Consider the following 17,671-nt stretch of genomic DNA (forward strand, 5'->3'; position numbering starts at 1 on the left):
TGTACACGTGTGCGCCTGCATAATAATCGGCTTGATATAGGTGGTAATTGGCCGATGCCGATTATGTTAAAAAATGCAAAAAATCGGCCGATTAATCGTCCGGCCGATAAATCGGTCGACCTCTGGTATTAAGACGCATCTAAACACATCTAAAACCCTGTTTGTTCGCGTATATCTCTGCACAGTAAGTTTATTTAACGCAGGATCACGCCGGCATTTCTTTTGTGTTGCTTTCACAAACAAACACGTAACAAGGCGTCGTCTTACTGCCTATGCAGCTCATTATGCAAGTGTTTTGTTCTTCATCTGTCAATCACAGATTATTCAAGAGCTTCCAGCCTCCTTGCATATTGCCTTCCTAACCAAAAAGTGACTTTGAAATTATAAATCAATATTATTGTCTTATGTAAATGAGTAAGCAGAATGATTTTCACATCATTTTAAAGAAAAAACTCTAGACTACTAGATCCTGTTTTGAAAAGTCTTGGGAAAACATGTTTAGTATGGGTTTTTTTTACTTATATCAGTCACTTAAAAATTTAGCTTTTTCAAAAACCACGCATAAACATTTTTCTCTCAAAAATACAAACATGTACATACATGTTGATCATATAATATAGTAGCCCAGTTTGTGCTGAACACAGTGTTATAAGACTTTTGCCATTATTATGTTTTTAAGCAACTGAAAAAAGCACAAATGTCGGTGCATGTCAAAACTTCTCCAGGGCCCTAAAAACCCCTAAGACCCCAGAGGCTGATTTAAGGTGTGCCCTAAACTTTCCAACCTTGTCAGTGAACTATGAGGCAAAAAAATAATCGTTTATTAATCGTAACCGATGTCAAATGTTAGATTAACCGAGGTTTTGATTTTAGGTCAAATCGCCCAGCCCTACAACTTGGCTTAAAATACTTTCATACTTCGGAAGCTTTCCGACTCATAATTCCATAGACTCACCTGCCACCGCCAATTTTTCAAAATGAAAGCAGTGAAGGCAGGGGGAGATGGAAGAAAGATGATAGCGTTGCAGATTAACCAGCAGGGCGCGCACAGACTGGTGTGGAGGTGAATTACATTGAGCCATTTGAGACATGAGACAGAATTACAGTGGGCCGTTTGAGACGGAAAAAAATAAATATGCGACTCCTCGACTAAAAAAATTGCCGTCGACAAATTTTCATCGTCGACTACGTCGACTATTCGCGGCAGCACTATGCATTTGTTGTGCAAAATGCACTAATGACACAATTTATTAATTTAAATTTAATTTTAAATGTACATTTAATTTAATTTATTAAAACTCACATAAATAAAACATGCCGTTTCAGATGTAAATATGATGCCAATATGTCATTGTTCCGATTGAATAGTATTTTATATAAAAGTTAGTCTGAAAGCTCTATAATATTTTGTTTAATGTCTGTGTATGCACAAATTTCTGTGATCTGTGCACACTGTGCCCCCTTAAAAAAATTGGTCCATGACGCCCCTGATGGTTTTGACGACGATAGGGAAGTTATAGTTGTTGTAGCTGGATACTGAAAGCATGTTTTCAGCATGAAACAGACTGATTAACATACACAATAACTTAATGTATTTGAATAAATGCAATCTTAATGCTACGTTATCTGTCTGTGATTCGAATAAGCAGAAATCTGTAAAAATTTTGTGATATGAAAATAACTGAAAATAACTTTCATCCTTCCAAAACAAAGTTGCACTGAAAAATTCAGCAATGACTTCTGTAAAAACTCAGCATCAAAAAAGAAACCTTTTTACACAACAGTGTTTAAATAAACATGCTGAAATATTGTCTCACAGTACACATCAGCAAAGCTTTTGTGATATTTCAAAGCATGCTGAGCTTTGAACATTGTCCTGTAACATTACATTTACATAAGCAAAGCTATTCAGTGTCCTTATCTTGTTTGTTAGCTAGACATTGTTTTTCTCGTTTTCAGCTGATGTGTCCCAAGATGTTCCCTCATCAGCTGGGCAAACCAATTTGTGTAAGTCCAAACTTCTTAAGGCGGGCGTACACGGTGCGATTTTTGCTGTCGTAGGAGCTCGCATGCGATTTTTTTTTTCTCGGGACCAAATCGTTCATGCTCGTATGGTCGCGGCTCGCACCGTGTGAGAGGAATTACGAGCCGAGCCGAGCAGGTTACGAGCACCTTACGACCTCCCGATAATTTTTAAACATGTCAAAAAAGTTCGGGAGCTGTCGGTATAAATTCGTAGTGTTGGTGCGGGTGAACGAGACGATCTGGCAAAGCACTTGAAGTTGACCAATCAGAATGTACAAAACACAGAAGAAGAAAGACAAATGTGGCACTGCTACCTCAAATCTGGACGACAACTCTATAGCTGGCTATATGTTTCGCGCACACACTCCGGTGACCGGACATCATGACAAATATGACAGGTCCTTTCAGTGACGACATCTTGATCAGCTTCTTTGCCTGAAAAACCTGTCATACGTGTTTTTGTGATGTCCGGTCACAGCTTTGGATGTGTGCGGAAACAGGAGAGAGTGTAGATTAAGCTATAAAACGAGGGCTACTTTTTGATATTAAAACTTTTTTGTTTTACTTTGTAATACTGTTGATTTTTCTTTACTTGTTAATATGTTTATCATTATTTACAATCTAAACATAAAATAAGCCAACTAAAATATGTAATAAATAAATATAAAAATTATTAGACTCCGTGCAGAGACCACTGGTTTAAACAGTATAGGATGGACAAAGAATGTCGCAATTTTGTGTAATCCAAGCTGTGCCAAAGTCGCTGTAGTACAGTTTCATAAATGAATGGATATTAAAAGGGCTGGCGTGACAGAGAATAAAAAGCAACGGAATGTCCATGTTTAATAGGCTATAAAATATGCATTTATTGTTTTACACTTTGTACTCATATAATAAATGCAAAATAAATTGTCAATGAACAAGAGACTATATTAAACACGATGATCATACGCGGAGACGACGTTTTCCAGATTATTATGGAGCTTCTGCTTTAACAAGCGCTTAAACGTTTTTGTTCGGTGTTTTTTACCCATATATATATTTTTTTACATATTTTCGACCAAAGGAACACATGATATAGCCCAATGTACGTTGTTATGGTAGCCTAAGCTTGTTCTGAAATGATGAGAATATTTAAATGACTAAAAATGTAGGCTATCTCTGAAACTTTATTTAAATAATGATTCATTTGTTTTCATACTATATTGGTATTGCTATGTATTAATTTACATAGGCCTACTGAGAAAATGCCATATATTAATATGCAATGCCTTCTGTATGGCATTTATTTTGTACATTTACATGAGCACAAATGCTGCGTGCTCACTTTTACTTCAAGACCCCGCATTGACCGAGGGTCCGCGTACATTTGCACTAGACAATGCAAACAAGCCTAGACAATATGCTTAATATTACATTAAATGATTTTCGTTTTACAAATTAATATTTGGCTGTAGATGTATTGTCTGAATAATTTAATCATAAAGGGAAAGACGTGTTACGTTATCTTACCTTGCGTTTTACCTCAATTGCTCCTCATTCTGCATTTACAAATAAATAAATATGCCCACTGAATTTGTTTTTAAACGTCATATTTATAAAAAAGCAACAATATATGTAACATTAATAATACCAATATAGATATTTACTTGGCACTACAATCATGATATATTAAGAAGATAAAACCGCATATGCGCTAGCAAGAAAAAACACTGCCAGAGAAATTCCTTCACCGCCACAGCACTAGACCTATATTGCAATTTCGGAATGCATAAACAGAAATACAAAAAAACAGAAACAGTTTTCTGCACAAAAGCCAATATCTTTGCCGTATTCTTCTTGTTTTATTTTTTTGTACATTCTGCCACTCACAGGTGCGAAATTGCTTACGTCAGAATTCCTCAAGTCCTACATTAAAATCTTGTCGTGTGTGACTGCGTACGAATTATTTTCGCATAAACTCACTCGTGTCGTGTGCGAGAGCTCACGACGTTCCGACCGTCAGAATTCGCACCGTGTACGCCCAGCTTTAGTAGACTGGGATGTACACTAAAATTTAAGAGGGGTGGCACTGGGACTTCCAACTACATACAAACGTGTTTAGTGCATAATAATAATAATATATTTATTACAAATGAATACAGATACATTTTTGTTTATGGATAAACATCTCTTTCAGCATCTTTACAGTACTCCTAGTTAAATGTTTATCTTTTGTAAACAGTCAAACTTACTGTATGCTTCTTTTTAGTCATTATTTTCCATTTTACATCCATTAAGTAAGCATTTATTATCATTATGTAAATTATAATAAGTGTATATAATATAATGTTATGTCTTTGTTTTGAAATGTTGAGTTGAGTGCTGCTGGACCTCCAGTATCCCAAATTAGACATGTGCCACTCCATTGTCTTTATCAAGCAATTTAAATATTGTGCTGCAGATGTTTGACCTGCTTATCTTTTGCATGTTAACATGCACATTTCAGGCAGTACTGAATTGAAGAAGCTGGAGCGAGCCATGTTTGTTAGGCTGGACAAACTGGAGCAAAAGATGTCAGCCATTGAAACTCTTTTAAGAAGTGTTGTCCAAACAAGCGACACTTCTTGTGAGTTTCTAGTGTGTCCTTGCCAGAGCTCTCAAGAATTGGATGATTTGTGTCTGAAGCTGCAAGACAATGACTTTCGAAAAAAAAAACTGTAAGTAAATTTCATCTTCTGTATTTTCCAAAATACAAGTTGGTGATTTTTCATCATCTAAAATGTGCTGTGATGTATATAATGCTGTTATCTTCAAGCAAGCAAAGCATGCTCAAAGCACACAAATTGTCATGTGTTGTGCCATAGTTCATTGCAATCGAACTTCATGTAGTCTTGGGTTCCGTACCAAAGTTACAATTTACATTTGTTTTCATTTTGTTATCATTGTATACCTGAGGCTTAATTATAATACTGTCTGACAACTATCCCCACTGTGTAAAATTGTTTTCAATCCCACCTATCAGTTAGTAGGAGTTTCTGACATGGTTCATAATTGTATTATCTTTTAGGTAACAAGACAATGATTAACACAATACATCATAATTTTTGGTTAACTATACTGCCCTACAAAGCGAAAGCGCAGTAACTACGCATTTGGTCAAAATTGAGTTAAGGGTTAAAATGGGCTATGTGAGATCTGTTGTGTCTTGTGACAAAGTCTCCTGGTTAAATTTTGTCCCATTTCAGAGAAATGTGTGTGCCAAAATTGCAGTAACATGTTTGACTGGCTGGTGTAAAAAACTTTAAAGCCATTTTTCTCAGTTTCAGTGTTTGCGTAGATACTGCACTTAGCCTTTGGAGGGCAGTATACGTTTGTGATGTTACATTATGCTCTTTTGCACCGATTGATAAGAAAACACAGACATTTGATGCAGTCGCAGTACTTCCCGTCTGTGGTTTCCGACTCATTACCAGGTCTTTTATCATCCATAATTTAGTTTTAAAACTATCTGCAAATTCAGCGTCAAACTCTGGGCCTTGTTTATAAAACATTTGTCACCAAAATGACAGGAACATACAAACACACTTGCACAACTGCGTTGTTGCCCTGGAAAAACTGTATCCACTGTTCCCTTAATGCTGAGTTCTATGGGAAGCTGAAAAATCTCCCTCACAAAATTTCCCTCACAAACAGAAACACACTTCTTTGGTGACTAGGCTTGTTGCGGTAGTTGGTATAACCGGTGATACACGGTGCTTCAGCCTCTCACCGGTTAGATCACTTACCCACCGCAACACCGTCTTTCACCGTAGTTTTGATATTTTCTTGTAAATAAATCATTTAGTTTCATAAGAGAGAGCAAACACTAACAACTGAATGTGTCTGCTGCCTGAATTCAGTGGAGCTGAACGCACGTCACATCACAGAGCATATTCCTGTCAACGTGTGCGAGGCAAGCTGACTGAGCAGACAATGGCAGAAGACACGTGCTTACTTGTTTTGTTATAATATACATATATAATGTTTAATATAAGCGAGATCGTTTTGTTGTTGTTAGGGCTGCACGATATATCGAAAGTGTATCGCCATCGCGATAATTGTTTGCGCGATATGCATATCGCATGGAGCTGCGATAACTTGCATTTATTTTACGTGTCTATCATTTGAGTGTTGCATGCTTAGATCGTCCAAATGACACCGATCAGAAGGTGGTTCCCACACACTTACTTTACTTGGGCGGCTCTCTCAAGTATATTTACAACTGTCCACGTATATTTAGCATCAAATTTTTTTTTTCTGGCTGTGGTAATGACATTATGCGTGCGAGAGCAGGTCGTGTGTTTTCTGATGAGTTCGCTGTGCGTTCGGGTGCTTTCTGTTTCTCGATGGATTAGGTGCGACGCAAAGCTCAGTGTCACATTGTTTCCTTCCAAGTTCCTGAACTTGATCATAGTTGTATCCATTAGAGGTCTTCACGGAAGGACACGAGTCTATATTTTGAAAGGTCAATCGGGTCCCATTTTAATTACTTCAGGTACCGGGTCTGTTTAAACCCAAGTCGATCAGAGACGGCCGTGAAGAGTCAGTCAGCGCTAACGTGCTATAGCGCATGTGCAGTGTCAAGCGTACCTCCGGTTTCTATGGCGATGAAAACTTACTCTTGTTTAAATAAAGTCACGGCCACGCGCTGCACTTTCTTTCTCCCATATTTATAGTATTATTATCAATGAATTGTCTTTTTATATGTTTGCTAAAAAGATGGTAGCAAATAACCAATGTTAAGCCCATTGTACTGAACGAGCAGCTCAAACTGTCAAACAGTCATTATGTAAGCTGAATCTACATACTTTATATAGAGTATACTTTTGAATCTAAGGGGGTTTTCACACCTGCCTTGTTTAGTTCGATTGAATCGTACCAGAGTTCGATTGCTCAGTTGGTGCAGTTCTTTTGGGCAGGTGAGAATGCAGCAATCGAACTCTGGTGCGCACCAAAAGCGGACCAAACAAGCGGACCGAGACCAGCTTGCAGAGGTGGTCTCGGTACGCTTTCAAACGAACTCTAGAGCGGTTCGTTTGTGGTGAGAACACGATCCGAGATCGAACCGACCTAACTGCAAAAGTACTGCGCATTTTGGACTAAACCAGCTGCCGTAGTCAACTGCGCAGTGCATTATCGGATGAGGAAGTGTGTGTTGACCGTTTCTATTAGCAATATTAGCACAATGACATATCGCGGACATACCTGGAGTTGCGGGCGGAGCCTCGGAATTTTTTTGTCTTCGCCATTTGTAGTGCATTAAACCGATGTTTTCAAGCCGCATCCGCGATTCATTCTGAAAATGAACAGTTTGTCTAGAGTGCTGTATACAAACTATGTATAACAACCACGGAGACATATTCACAGCGCGCAGCCGTCTGTCCATGGTGTCTGCTGTATTATCCTTCTTTTGTTTACTTCCGGGGGTTCCGTTGGAATTTCCCGCACGTTGATTCTGACCAATCGTGAAGCCGTTTAGGAAATACGTTCAAATACATGTGGCCAATGAGTGATGTTGATCTTATCACATGACAAAATTTTGGTTCGTTTCAATTGGTGCGGATCAGAGCAATCAGTGTGGTGTGAAATGGAACCAAATCTGCTAAAAAAGTTACAATGTATCATTTTTTGCTTTTGGTCCGGACCAAATGAACCGAATTACAGATGTGAAAACGCCCTAAGTAATGACGGATTAAGCTCTTTTAATCTGCAACAGAGGAATAGAAAGAGAGGCACTTTTACTGCTTCTACACAAACCTATCAACTTTATAATCTTTAGACCTATTTATAATCCATAGACCTGCATTGTCTATCATTAATATATTATACATTTTATTGTATAAAGTTAGTCTTTCTACACCTCTCACAATGTTAATAAATCCCTTTAAAGGGGGTCATATTCACAAGTTCATTCAGCTTTGTTCATGTCAAAGAGAAAGAAAATAGAGTTTGGAGTAGTTGGATTTATGAAATTAATATAAATATTCAATAAATCAAAGTACTGCTTTATGGTCACACATTACTAGTTTTTTGACACATGTATAGCATAGTTTAATTACATCTTTAGAATATGCATTACCTCTTTATTTCATTACATATCTAAATGCTAAAATAAAAGCAAATAAAAATAATTTCTCTAAGTAAGACATATCGCAAGGCATATCGCCATCGCACCCACCAACAGAGCTATCGCATATCGCATATTTTCTCATTATCGTGCAGCCCTAGTTGTTGTGTTATTTATTAAGAATAATAATAAACCCTTTATTCAACCATTATAAATGGTCTTAAAAAGGTCTTAAAAAGATTTGAATTTAACTTGAATAAACCTGTAGGAACCCTGACTCGCATTGCACACGGATATGCGATTTAACGCAGCGTACGCAAGCGCTACATTTAAACAATTGCATCTAATTCAAAAGTGAAAGTAAAATGCGCATGTCCCCACCCGGGTTTGTCACGCGCTGATTAACCAGTGGGAAAATTCTGTCACCACAACAACCCCGGTGATATTGATTTTGTGATCTGAAAATAAAACAACAAATCTGTTTTGACCAATTCCTGTATAGCGCTGCTCGTGACATCTGTAATCCGAACGAAGTACGTTGATGGGCGTGCCTTTTGCTCTCGCTCTAGTTGATGTGTGCATGCTCTTTTCCATGAGAATTGCCTATACAAGGTGTTTCCTCATACTTTCATCCGCTGTGTCATGAAAACTTTCCGAGATTTGTGCAAATATTGACAAAGTGTATTTGGAAAAGATGTCTGTCATACGTCTGTTTTTTTACCTAGCCCATCTTTAGCTTGAGAGTCCAACTATGGTAATATGTCAGAATACATGAATTGAATACATGAATGAGCATTTAGTATATTTTATGCAGGTGCCCTGATTTACTAGTAAAGTAAAATTATACTTTCAGTTAGTATAGTTATAATTTATACTTTTATTTAGCACAAAACAATGTACTTCAAATGTACTTGCTTGTATTTAAGTATATTTTTGGTACATTCAATACTTTTTTTACCTGGGTTACTTTTCAACATTTTTAATTTAACTATTCACAGTACATGTATTATGAATGGAAGCAGCTATCTGTTCTAAAGTAATTCATTCTTTTTTATTATAGGTCCATTACTCCTCGGAGGCAAAACACCTGGCGATGCCATCCGCAGGGTCTTGCGTACAATTGGAACTAATGGTCTATGGTCAAAATACAGCATGAGAGGAAGGAAGGGGAAAAAAATTTTGGAGAGCTGAACATTTGCAGCGTGATCATTCGTGAGTATTCAATCAGGGTTCCCACGCGTCCTGGAAAACCTGGAAAACCTGGAAAATGAAAGACCAATTTTCCAGTACTGGAAAACACATAAAAAATGGGGGGAAACGTCAAATGTCCTGGAAATGCTTGCGTTGTCCTGGAAAATTATTTTCCCTCCTGGTAGGATGAACGCAAACGGGTTAAAAATGTTATGCATGAATGTCTGTTTTGACCTGCCTTTAACGTGTAATATTGGGCTGGAGCGCTTGTCTGCTTTCATTTCCGCATGTAGCCAGCACACCGCCCCACGTGACACAAACCTGCCAATGTACGCGTTTGCGTAGCAAGTGCGCAATTTGACGACATAGTACGCTGGTAGGACTTGCCCCTCTAAACTACGGACATGTGAGTTCTGTGGCAAATATGCACGTGCGGTACTCCTGTCTGACAACACGATTCAGCAGCGTGGTGAAGCAGTTTCAGCTAATCATTGTAGAAAAGCAGAGAATAACAAGTCTACTGAACCTACAACGTAACATTCCCGTCCCTCTCCTCCTCCCCTCTGCCTCAGCACCGCTCTACTCAATGGCACTGCTCTGCCTCACTCTCTGTACCCCGTTCCCCATTTGCTGCAGTTGGGCTTAAAAAGGTAATGTGTGTGTGTGTGTACGTGTGTGTGTGTGTGTTTGTACGTGTGTGTGTGTGTGTTTGTACGTGTGTGTGTGTGTACGTGTGTGTGTGTACGTGTGTGTGTGTGTGTGTGTGTGTGTACGTGTGTGTGTGTACGTGTGTGTGTGTGTGTGTACGTGTGTGTGTGTACGTGTGTGTGTGTGTACGTGTGTACGTGTGTGTGTACGTGTGTGTGTACGTGTGTGTGTACGTGTGTGTGTACGTGTGTGTGTGTACGTGTGTGTGTACCTGCCAGCTTTTGGTAAATGTGAACCGTTACACGTAAGGATTCACTGTGAAAGCATTCGAGTCGAAGTCTAAGTGAAAAAATAATGTGTTCTGTACAGTAAGTATAATACATAAAATATAGGGGTGTGACGAGATCTCGTGCGATTAAATATGTATCGCGAAATTAATTATGTCACAAGATTTCTCGGGGAGGTCAAATGCTGGCCGTTTCTTATACAAAATGCTGCATCCAGAGGTTGCATTTGTAGACTGCATACGTCATAAATTAAATGCATTATATTCTGTCTTTTACTGCATTTGCTTTTTAAATCTTGCTCAATAATAACAGTGACTGTATCATTTCTACTGTAAAGAATTGAACTAATATTAAAGATTTAAATGGATTTAAATGTTGTTTGGCTAAAAGCATCCATTTAAAATTAAAGTAACTGAAGTGGGTAATTTACCGCCCCCTGTAGGCATTTGTTATAGTACATAATTCTGTTTTTTTAGGCTATATAAATGTGTTTACTAGTTTTGATACTTTACATAATAATGACAATGCAATAATAATTCGTCCAAATAATGTTAAAGGTTATTATTTTTTTACCAAAAATATCAAATTACTTCATTATCAATTAGCAAAATAATTGTTAGGGACAGTCCTAGATTTGTTAAAACATTTCAAAATAATGTGATTTCAGTTTCCCATTCATTTATTTTATCATTGAGAATTTCTTAAAAATAAAGTGACATTGCTTTGTTTTATATTGACCTTTTTGCACCGCAGTATAGGATTTGAGTTTGATATTTATAGTTTTGATTTATTTTTGCAGTGATTTTCATTTTTACTTGAAGAATGCAGGGGCCCGTACCATGAAAATGGTTAAACAAACTCAGGGTTACAGGATTAGTTTCAGGTTGACAAAACCAAGCCAATGTGCAGGCCTTGTTGGTAAAAGCTATTTTCATGGTACCCAAAACCCAGGATTTGCACAAACTAATCCTAAACAAAGCTGGCTAACCAACTAAACCAGCTTCATGGTATAGGCCCCAGGTGTCAGATGCACTAAGTCAACTGTAAGTAAACAGTAAACAGATAAAGTAAAGGAAATTGTTTTGGTGATTTATTGAACATAAAATATTTTGTTGAGAAAGTACAAGAGAGGCAGACTGAGATGAATAAACATTTTAAGCAATCTGGTTAAATGTACAAAATATAAGGTACAATTGTAGAAAATTGCAAAGCTTCTCCAAAGCTTGGGATATATGATATACTTCAGATCCATTTCATACACCAGTAGGCTAAATGGATTTTGCATTTAAACACATTTAGCTTTACAAAAGGTCTATCCATTTCAGCAATATAATTGACAAAACAGTTACAAAGATAGGATAAATCGAAATAATTTAGAGTCAAAAACACATAACTCATCAGTTTATGCTATACCAGATGCGTAATGTGCCTTGGTGCGAGCAGATGCAATTAATTTAGAAGTCCGATAATAGTTAATATTTTCTAACGTTAGTGACTGATTGCGAATACAGCTTGACTGTGAGAGTTTGGATTTTTAAACTGATATCAGCAATGATGATATGATACTATCACTACTACCCAGCCTTAGTTGTGATAACTTGACTCACACTGTAGCAGCTGAAAATGTCCTGAAAATGTCCTGGAAACGTCCTGGAAAATCTTTTCAAGAAAAGAGTGGGAACCCTGTTCAATTCTTAAGACTCACAAAAGGAACACTTGATACCTGCCAACCTGTACGCATTTTGCGTAGCAGGTACTCATTTTGACCTCAATGTACGGTGGTACGATTTGTCACTCTAAACTACGCAAAAACCTGATGACGCCTCTGCCGCCCAAAGTACTCTAAACAAGCAACATAAAAATATGTCCAATCATAGCACTGGATTCAACGACCAAATAGAAAGCGGGGATGATTGACATGTCTTATGGCCAATCAGTAACAAGAGTCTGCTATCAACGGAACCTTAAAATCCTGTGTGATCTCTGTCCTCCACCCGCTGTTTCTGACAATCTTTTTCAACGGAGAGTCAAGACGTCTGACCCCCTAAGGTTAACTGGTCAGGGTGAATGTGCAAAGTTGAAATAATTATTTAGCTTAATCCTATGAAGTCGATGGTCTCGCGGGCTCCGTTTCATAACGTGCACTTGACTGCAAGATGCGCTAACATTACTTCTGATTTTTAAATTAGCATATTTTATAATTGAGCGCTTATGAAAAAGTACCATGATTTTACCATGGGGCAGATCATCAAGTTTTAGTCAAATAAAAACGGAAAATTCACTCTCAGTGAAGGGAATCCACCTGACATCCGAGTGAAGCGGATTAAATGTGCTCTACAATAATGCGCTCTTGATAATTGTCAGTAAAATAAAACGTCATATACAAACCACATCAAATAAAGTTTTATACATGGAGAATATCTCGTGTCTCGAGCACTCACGTGATAGGTGCCTATGCCGTACTGTACTGTAAACAAAGCTACAATAAATTAAAGACAGACATACAGTAAACAGCAGTACTGTCACAGTTATGGTTGAATTTAAAGCAGTGTTAAAATACTGTCTTAAGGGGGTAGTTAACTTAAAAAATGTAATTCAGTCATAGTTTACATAACAGTACAGACCGTCCAAACCTTTGAGTTTCTTTATTGTGTGGAACACAAGTTATTTTAAAAAGTGTTGGTAACCAAACAGTGTCTGGTTCCCACTGCTCTCCATTGTATTTTTTGCTAGTCAGGGAAAAACAATTTTTTTTGTTTCACTCAAGAACGAAATCATGACGGTTTGGAACAATATGAGTAAATGATAACAGAATTTCATTTATGGGTGAACTATCACCCACTATTTAACAGAAATATCACTTTAACAGTGTTTGTGCAGACATGCTAAACTTTGGAGAATACAGTACTTAACATTATTAATGTTATTAATCACCATGTATGGCAAATTTTGTTAAACATGATTTTATTCACATTTATAATTATTTTTAAAGCAGATTATGGCTGGATGGGAAAAAAGTGAGTGCAATGTGCAGTATGTCACCTTGAAAGTTACCAAGAGAGGTGTGTGTGTGTGTGTGTGTGTGTGTGTGTGTGTGTGTGTGTGTGTGTGTGTGTGTGTGTGTGTGTGTGTGTGTGTGTGTGCGTGTTTGTGTGTGCGTGTGTCTGCGCGTGCATGTGTTAAATGATATGTTAAACACCCGTGTTCTGTCCTTTCGGCCGATGCTACTGTACTCAAAAAAATTCCAAGGTTGGCAGGTCTGTAAGATGCATTTTCAGTGATCATATCCAACCCAGGCTCACTTGCGATATGTACCTCTGCCTACAATTCTACATATCCTGAAATGCATTACTCCTGGTACAAATTGTTGCAGCTTTCAATGGAATGTTCACAAGAGGCATTTTGTTTCTGTTCATTTTGATGGGGGATTTGTAAAAGTTACAAAGCAGACACATACAGAAATTAACATCCACTCCTCTTTGTTAAGTAGATTTTTACTGTTTGGTACCTGTTTAGAATCGTATGCATGCAAATGTGCGAGATGCATAGCAACTTACACGGTCCTTGTGGTTTAATTTTAATGAAACACAGCTGACCAAAACAGACAGATGCATGTGAAACATTCAATACCGTCCCTTTTGTTAGTCACCACTATGGTCCTGTACGCCTCTAGTGGACATTCCATCGAAAGCTTCAATGATTTGTACCAGGAGTAATGGTTATGCAGAAATGTAGGCAGAGGTACGTATCACGAGTGAGACTGGGTTGCACTTAGCATCACCTATTCTGCATTTTGTTGCCCTGTACTTTACATGTGCAATGACAATAAAGTTTAATCTAATCTATTCTTTTAAGAAATGGTTCTTTAAAGGGGTCATATGACAAATATTTTGTTACGGTTCACATAAATGTTGCCTAAAAATTTAAGTTTTCGCAAAATAATGTGATTGTTAAAAATGCTAGTTTTTTATGCTTGTTACTTAAATGTTAATTATCTTATGCAAACCTTTTTAGAAGCCTGCCAAAAGATCCACCCAAAAGTGCCAGCTAAGGTGTTAGAGGACTGCATTGCAGACACTTTAAAATATGCTCCCCATCGTGAGTCAAGGGTGAGTCACCCCAGAATTATGACAGACAAAAAAGAAACAAAACTGCAAGACAAAAATACACAATTTTATTTCATTTCTGCAACCATGCCTCAAGTTTACAAAAACGAGATGTCTGAAGGTGTATATTCATTATTTTGCAAAGGCACAATGTGTTCTTTTTATAGTGAGTGTAGTGTACACAGTGTTGGATATCTTACTCCTATCCGTGTGACTAATAATTTGTATTTTAAACAGTGGCGGCCGTTGACTTCTCTTCCGAGGGGACCGAAAATCAAAATATGTGTATTGGAGTGTCATGTGTTGCTCGTCATTCCAAAATATGTGTTTGTTGCATCATGTGAACACACTCACGTTCACAAAATATTCCCAAGTCACTAAAACTAAACTATGATTACACATAAGATTAAGGGAGTATCTGGCAAATTATATCTTTTATCATTTTCATAAACCCTTCAGACTTGTGTGCAGCAGGCACTTATTTTGACAAGAAGCATGATGCACATGGTTCACATGATGCACAGAACACATATTTTAAAATGATGAACCACACATGACGGGCTAAATGCATGTTGTGACGTATTGTGCGCCCTTGAAAAAGAAATCACCGTCCGCCACTGATTTTAAGCAGTCTCTGCTGTTATAACGTCAAAATTAGTGAACGCGCTGGAGCCTCACATAAACATAATATCAGTTATAGTATTGACATTACAGTTTGTTAATCATAGAACGCATTGCAGTCACACACATTTAACGATCAGTTGTACATTCTGTGTTGGTTAGTGTGAGCACCAACTTACCACGCTGACCAACACTTTTTTGTGCATGTGATAAATTATGCTTAAAGGAACACGCCCATATTTTGAGATTTTAGCTTATTCACTGTATTCCCCTAGAGTTGGATAAGTCCATACATACCTTTCTCATCTCTGTGAATTCCGTAACTCTGTCTGACGCAGCCCCCTCTAGCTTAGCTTAGCACAAGGACTGGAAGTGAATGGCTCCAGCTAGCATACTGCTCCCAATAACATTTTCCTATTTGTGTGTTGTGATTTGTGTGGTCACACCGTGTACAAATAACAAGGTCCTATGAGACACAACCATCTTTTAAGAGTATACATACTGGGAACTATATTCTTAGAAGGTGAAGCACTGCTACTTGTGTGGAGTGATTTGCTCGCAGCACCCAAGAAGCCCCCTGGTGAGGAGTAGAGAGTTTGGTCAAAGTTGTGCTAATCACTCCACACAAGTAGCAGTGCTTTGTCTTCTGAGAATAAAGTTCCCAGTATGTATACTGTTAAAAGATAGCTGTGTCTCTTTTAGGACCTTGTTATTTGTACACGGTGTGACTATATAAATCACAACACAGAAATAGGAAAATGTTGGCATTATTTTGTCATTTATTGGGAGCTGTATGCTAGCTGGAGCCATTCAATTCCAGACTTTGTGCTAAGATAAGCTAGCGGTGGGTACGTCAGACAGAGTTACAGCATGCACGGAGATGAGAAAGGTATGTATGGACTTATCTTACTTTGGGGGATACGGTGAAAAAGCTAAGATCCCAAAATGTCAGCGTGTTCCTTTAACAAGGATACTGGAACCAGGAGCTAACTATAAAACCTTGCTTACATAATCATCATAAAATGAAAACACTTGCATTTGTGATTAATGACAGATGTACGGTTTTTTTCTTGTTTTACGTAAATTCATTTTGGCTAGACGTTTATTTGTCATTTATAATGATTGCTGTAGAAATCTATTTTAATTTGTAATTATGTAAATTCAAAACTTTGTATTACAATTGTATAGCTACATTTCCAAAATATCTTGTTTCTGAATACCAGAAAACTTTAAAGGATTAGCTTATAGTTTGTAGTTTATAATAGCAGTTTTGACTATTCATATTTAATATTTATACTTACTGCACAGGATCTAATCAATTTTATTCTATTTACTTTTACAGATGGAGCATGAACAGCAGACGGACTAGTTTTCAGCACCCACACAGACATCCACATTTATTTAAGTTCTTACTGATTGTATGTTTTTATTAAAGTACTTACATTTCCTGTCAATTTATAATTATTTTTCATTAGTGTTAACCTACATTTTAAACTTTGTTACATTTTATATAATTTTATCTGTTAACGAGTTAAGTTGTACATGTTGTTACAGTCTTGTTCAAAATAATAGCAGTACAATGTGACTAACCAGAATAATCAAAGTTTTTAGTATATTTTTTATTGCTACGTGGCAAACAAGTTACCAGTAGGTTCAGTAGATTCTCAGAAAACAAACAAGACCCAGCATTCATGATATGCACGCTCTTAAGGCTGTGCAATTGGGCAATTAGCAGCAAACACACTGTGCGGTGATCATGCCGAATTTCTGACACTGCCAGAAAACTATCGTAGGCTATCTTTGGACGCAAGACCGGGAAAACGGACGTCTTTGAACCTCTCTCACTGTACGACATAGGACCACCGATGGAGAGCCACGATCACAGAAATCGCGACGATAGTTTCACGATGGCAATCTTTCGTCTGGGACAACCAATTATCGTGCAGTGTATTCCGGGCTTAAGATGTTTCTAATGGAATCCTATAAGATTTAAAATTTTTGTTTTGTCTTAAAATCCTTTAGAAATATCCTCTAATAGAATCCTTTAGGATTTTTCTAATGGAATCCTATAAGATTTTTCTAATGGAATCCTATAAGATTTTCTAATGGAATCCTATTAGATTTTTCTAATGGAATCCTATAAGATTTTTCTAATGGAATCCTATAAGATTTTTCTAATGGAATCCTATAAGATTTTTGTAATAGAATCTAAAGCCCGGAATACACTGCACGATAGAAACCCGGCAGTATTACTGAATGACCATGTTTCCCTCCCTCATTTCCCCCTGAGAGGAGAGATATCTGCATTTTGGTTCTGCAAAAAAGTCCTCCGATGATGTAATATGACGATTTTTGCATCATCGGAGGACTTTTTTGCAGAACCAAAATGCAGATATCTCTCCTCTCAGAGGGAAATGAGGGAGGGAAACATGGTCATTCAGTAATACTGCCGGGTTTCTACAGATACAAAGCTGAATGCTAAATCGGTGAAGTATCCCTTTAAACTCGGGTACGAGAGGCATGTAGACTGTACAATGATGACACGGGAGCTTCGGCGGCTGCGTCACACGTTGCGCAACGTCACCAGCATGCGCTCGTGGTAAACAAATACCGTCGCGCAGGTCGTAGCAGCAAACACACTGTGCGGTGATCATGCCGAATTTCTGACACTGCCAGAAAACTATCGTAGGCTATCTTTGGACGCA

The 17,671-nt window shown here is 37.7% G+C and overlaps 1 protein-coding gene across 3 annotated transcripts in view; it reads left to right on the plus strand.

The window, feature by feature from the left end:
• Positions 1-17,671, plus strand: part of LOC129413428 (uncharacterized) — a 68,275-nt gene that overhangs the window by 47,142 nt on the left and 3,462 nt on the right. For all 3 annotated transcript variants that reach the window (XM_073867542.1, XM_073867540.1, XM_073867541.1), the window contains 2 exons: positions 14,254-14,348; positions 16,309-16,384. In XM_073867542.1, the coding sequence (XP_073723643.1) occupies positions 14,254-14,348; positions 16,309-16,335 (122 nt within the window). In that variant the 3' untranslated portion in view covers positions 16,336-16,384. The remainder of the gene's footprint in view (positions 1-14,253; positions 14,349-16,308; positions 16,385-17,671) is intronic.

The sequence above is a fragment of the Misgurnus anguillicaudatus genome, chromosome 5 (genome assembly GCF_027580225.2).
Source record: "Misgurnus anguillicaudatus chromosome 5, ASM2758022v2, whole genome shotgun sequence".
Taxonomy (NCBI): Eukaryota; Metazoa; Chordata; class Actinopteri; order Cypriniformes; family Cobitidae; genus Misgurnus; species Misgurnus anguillicaudatus.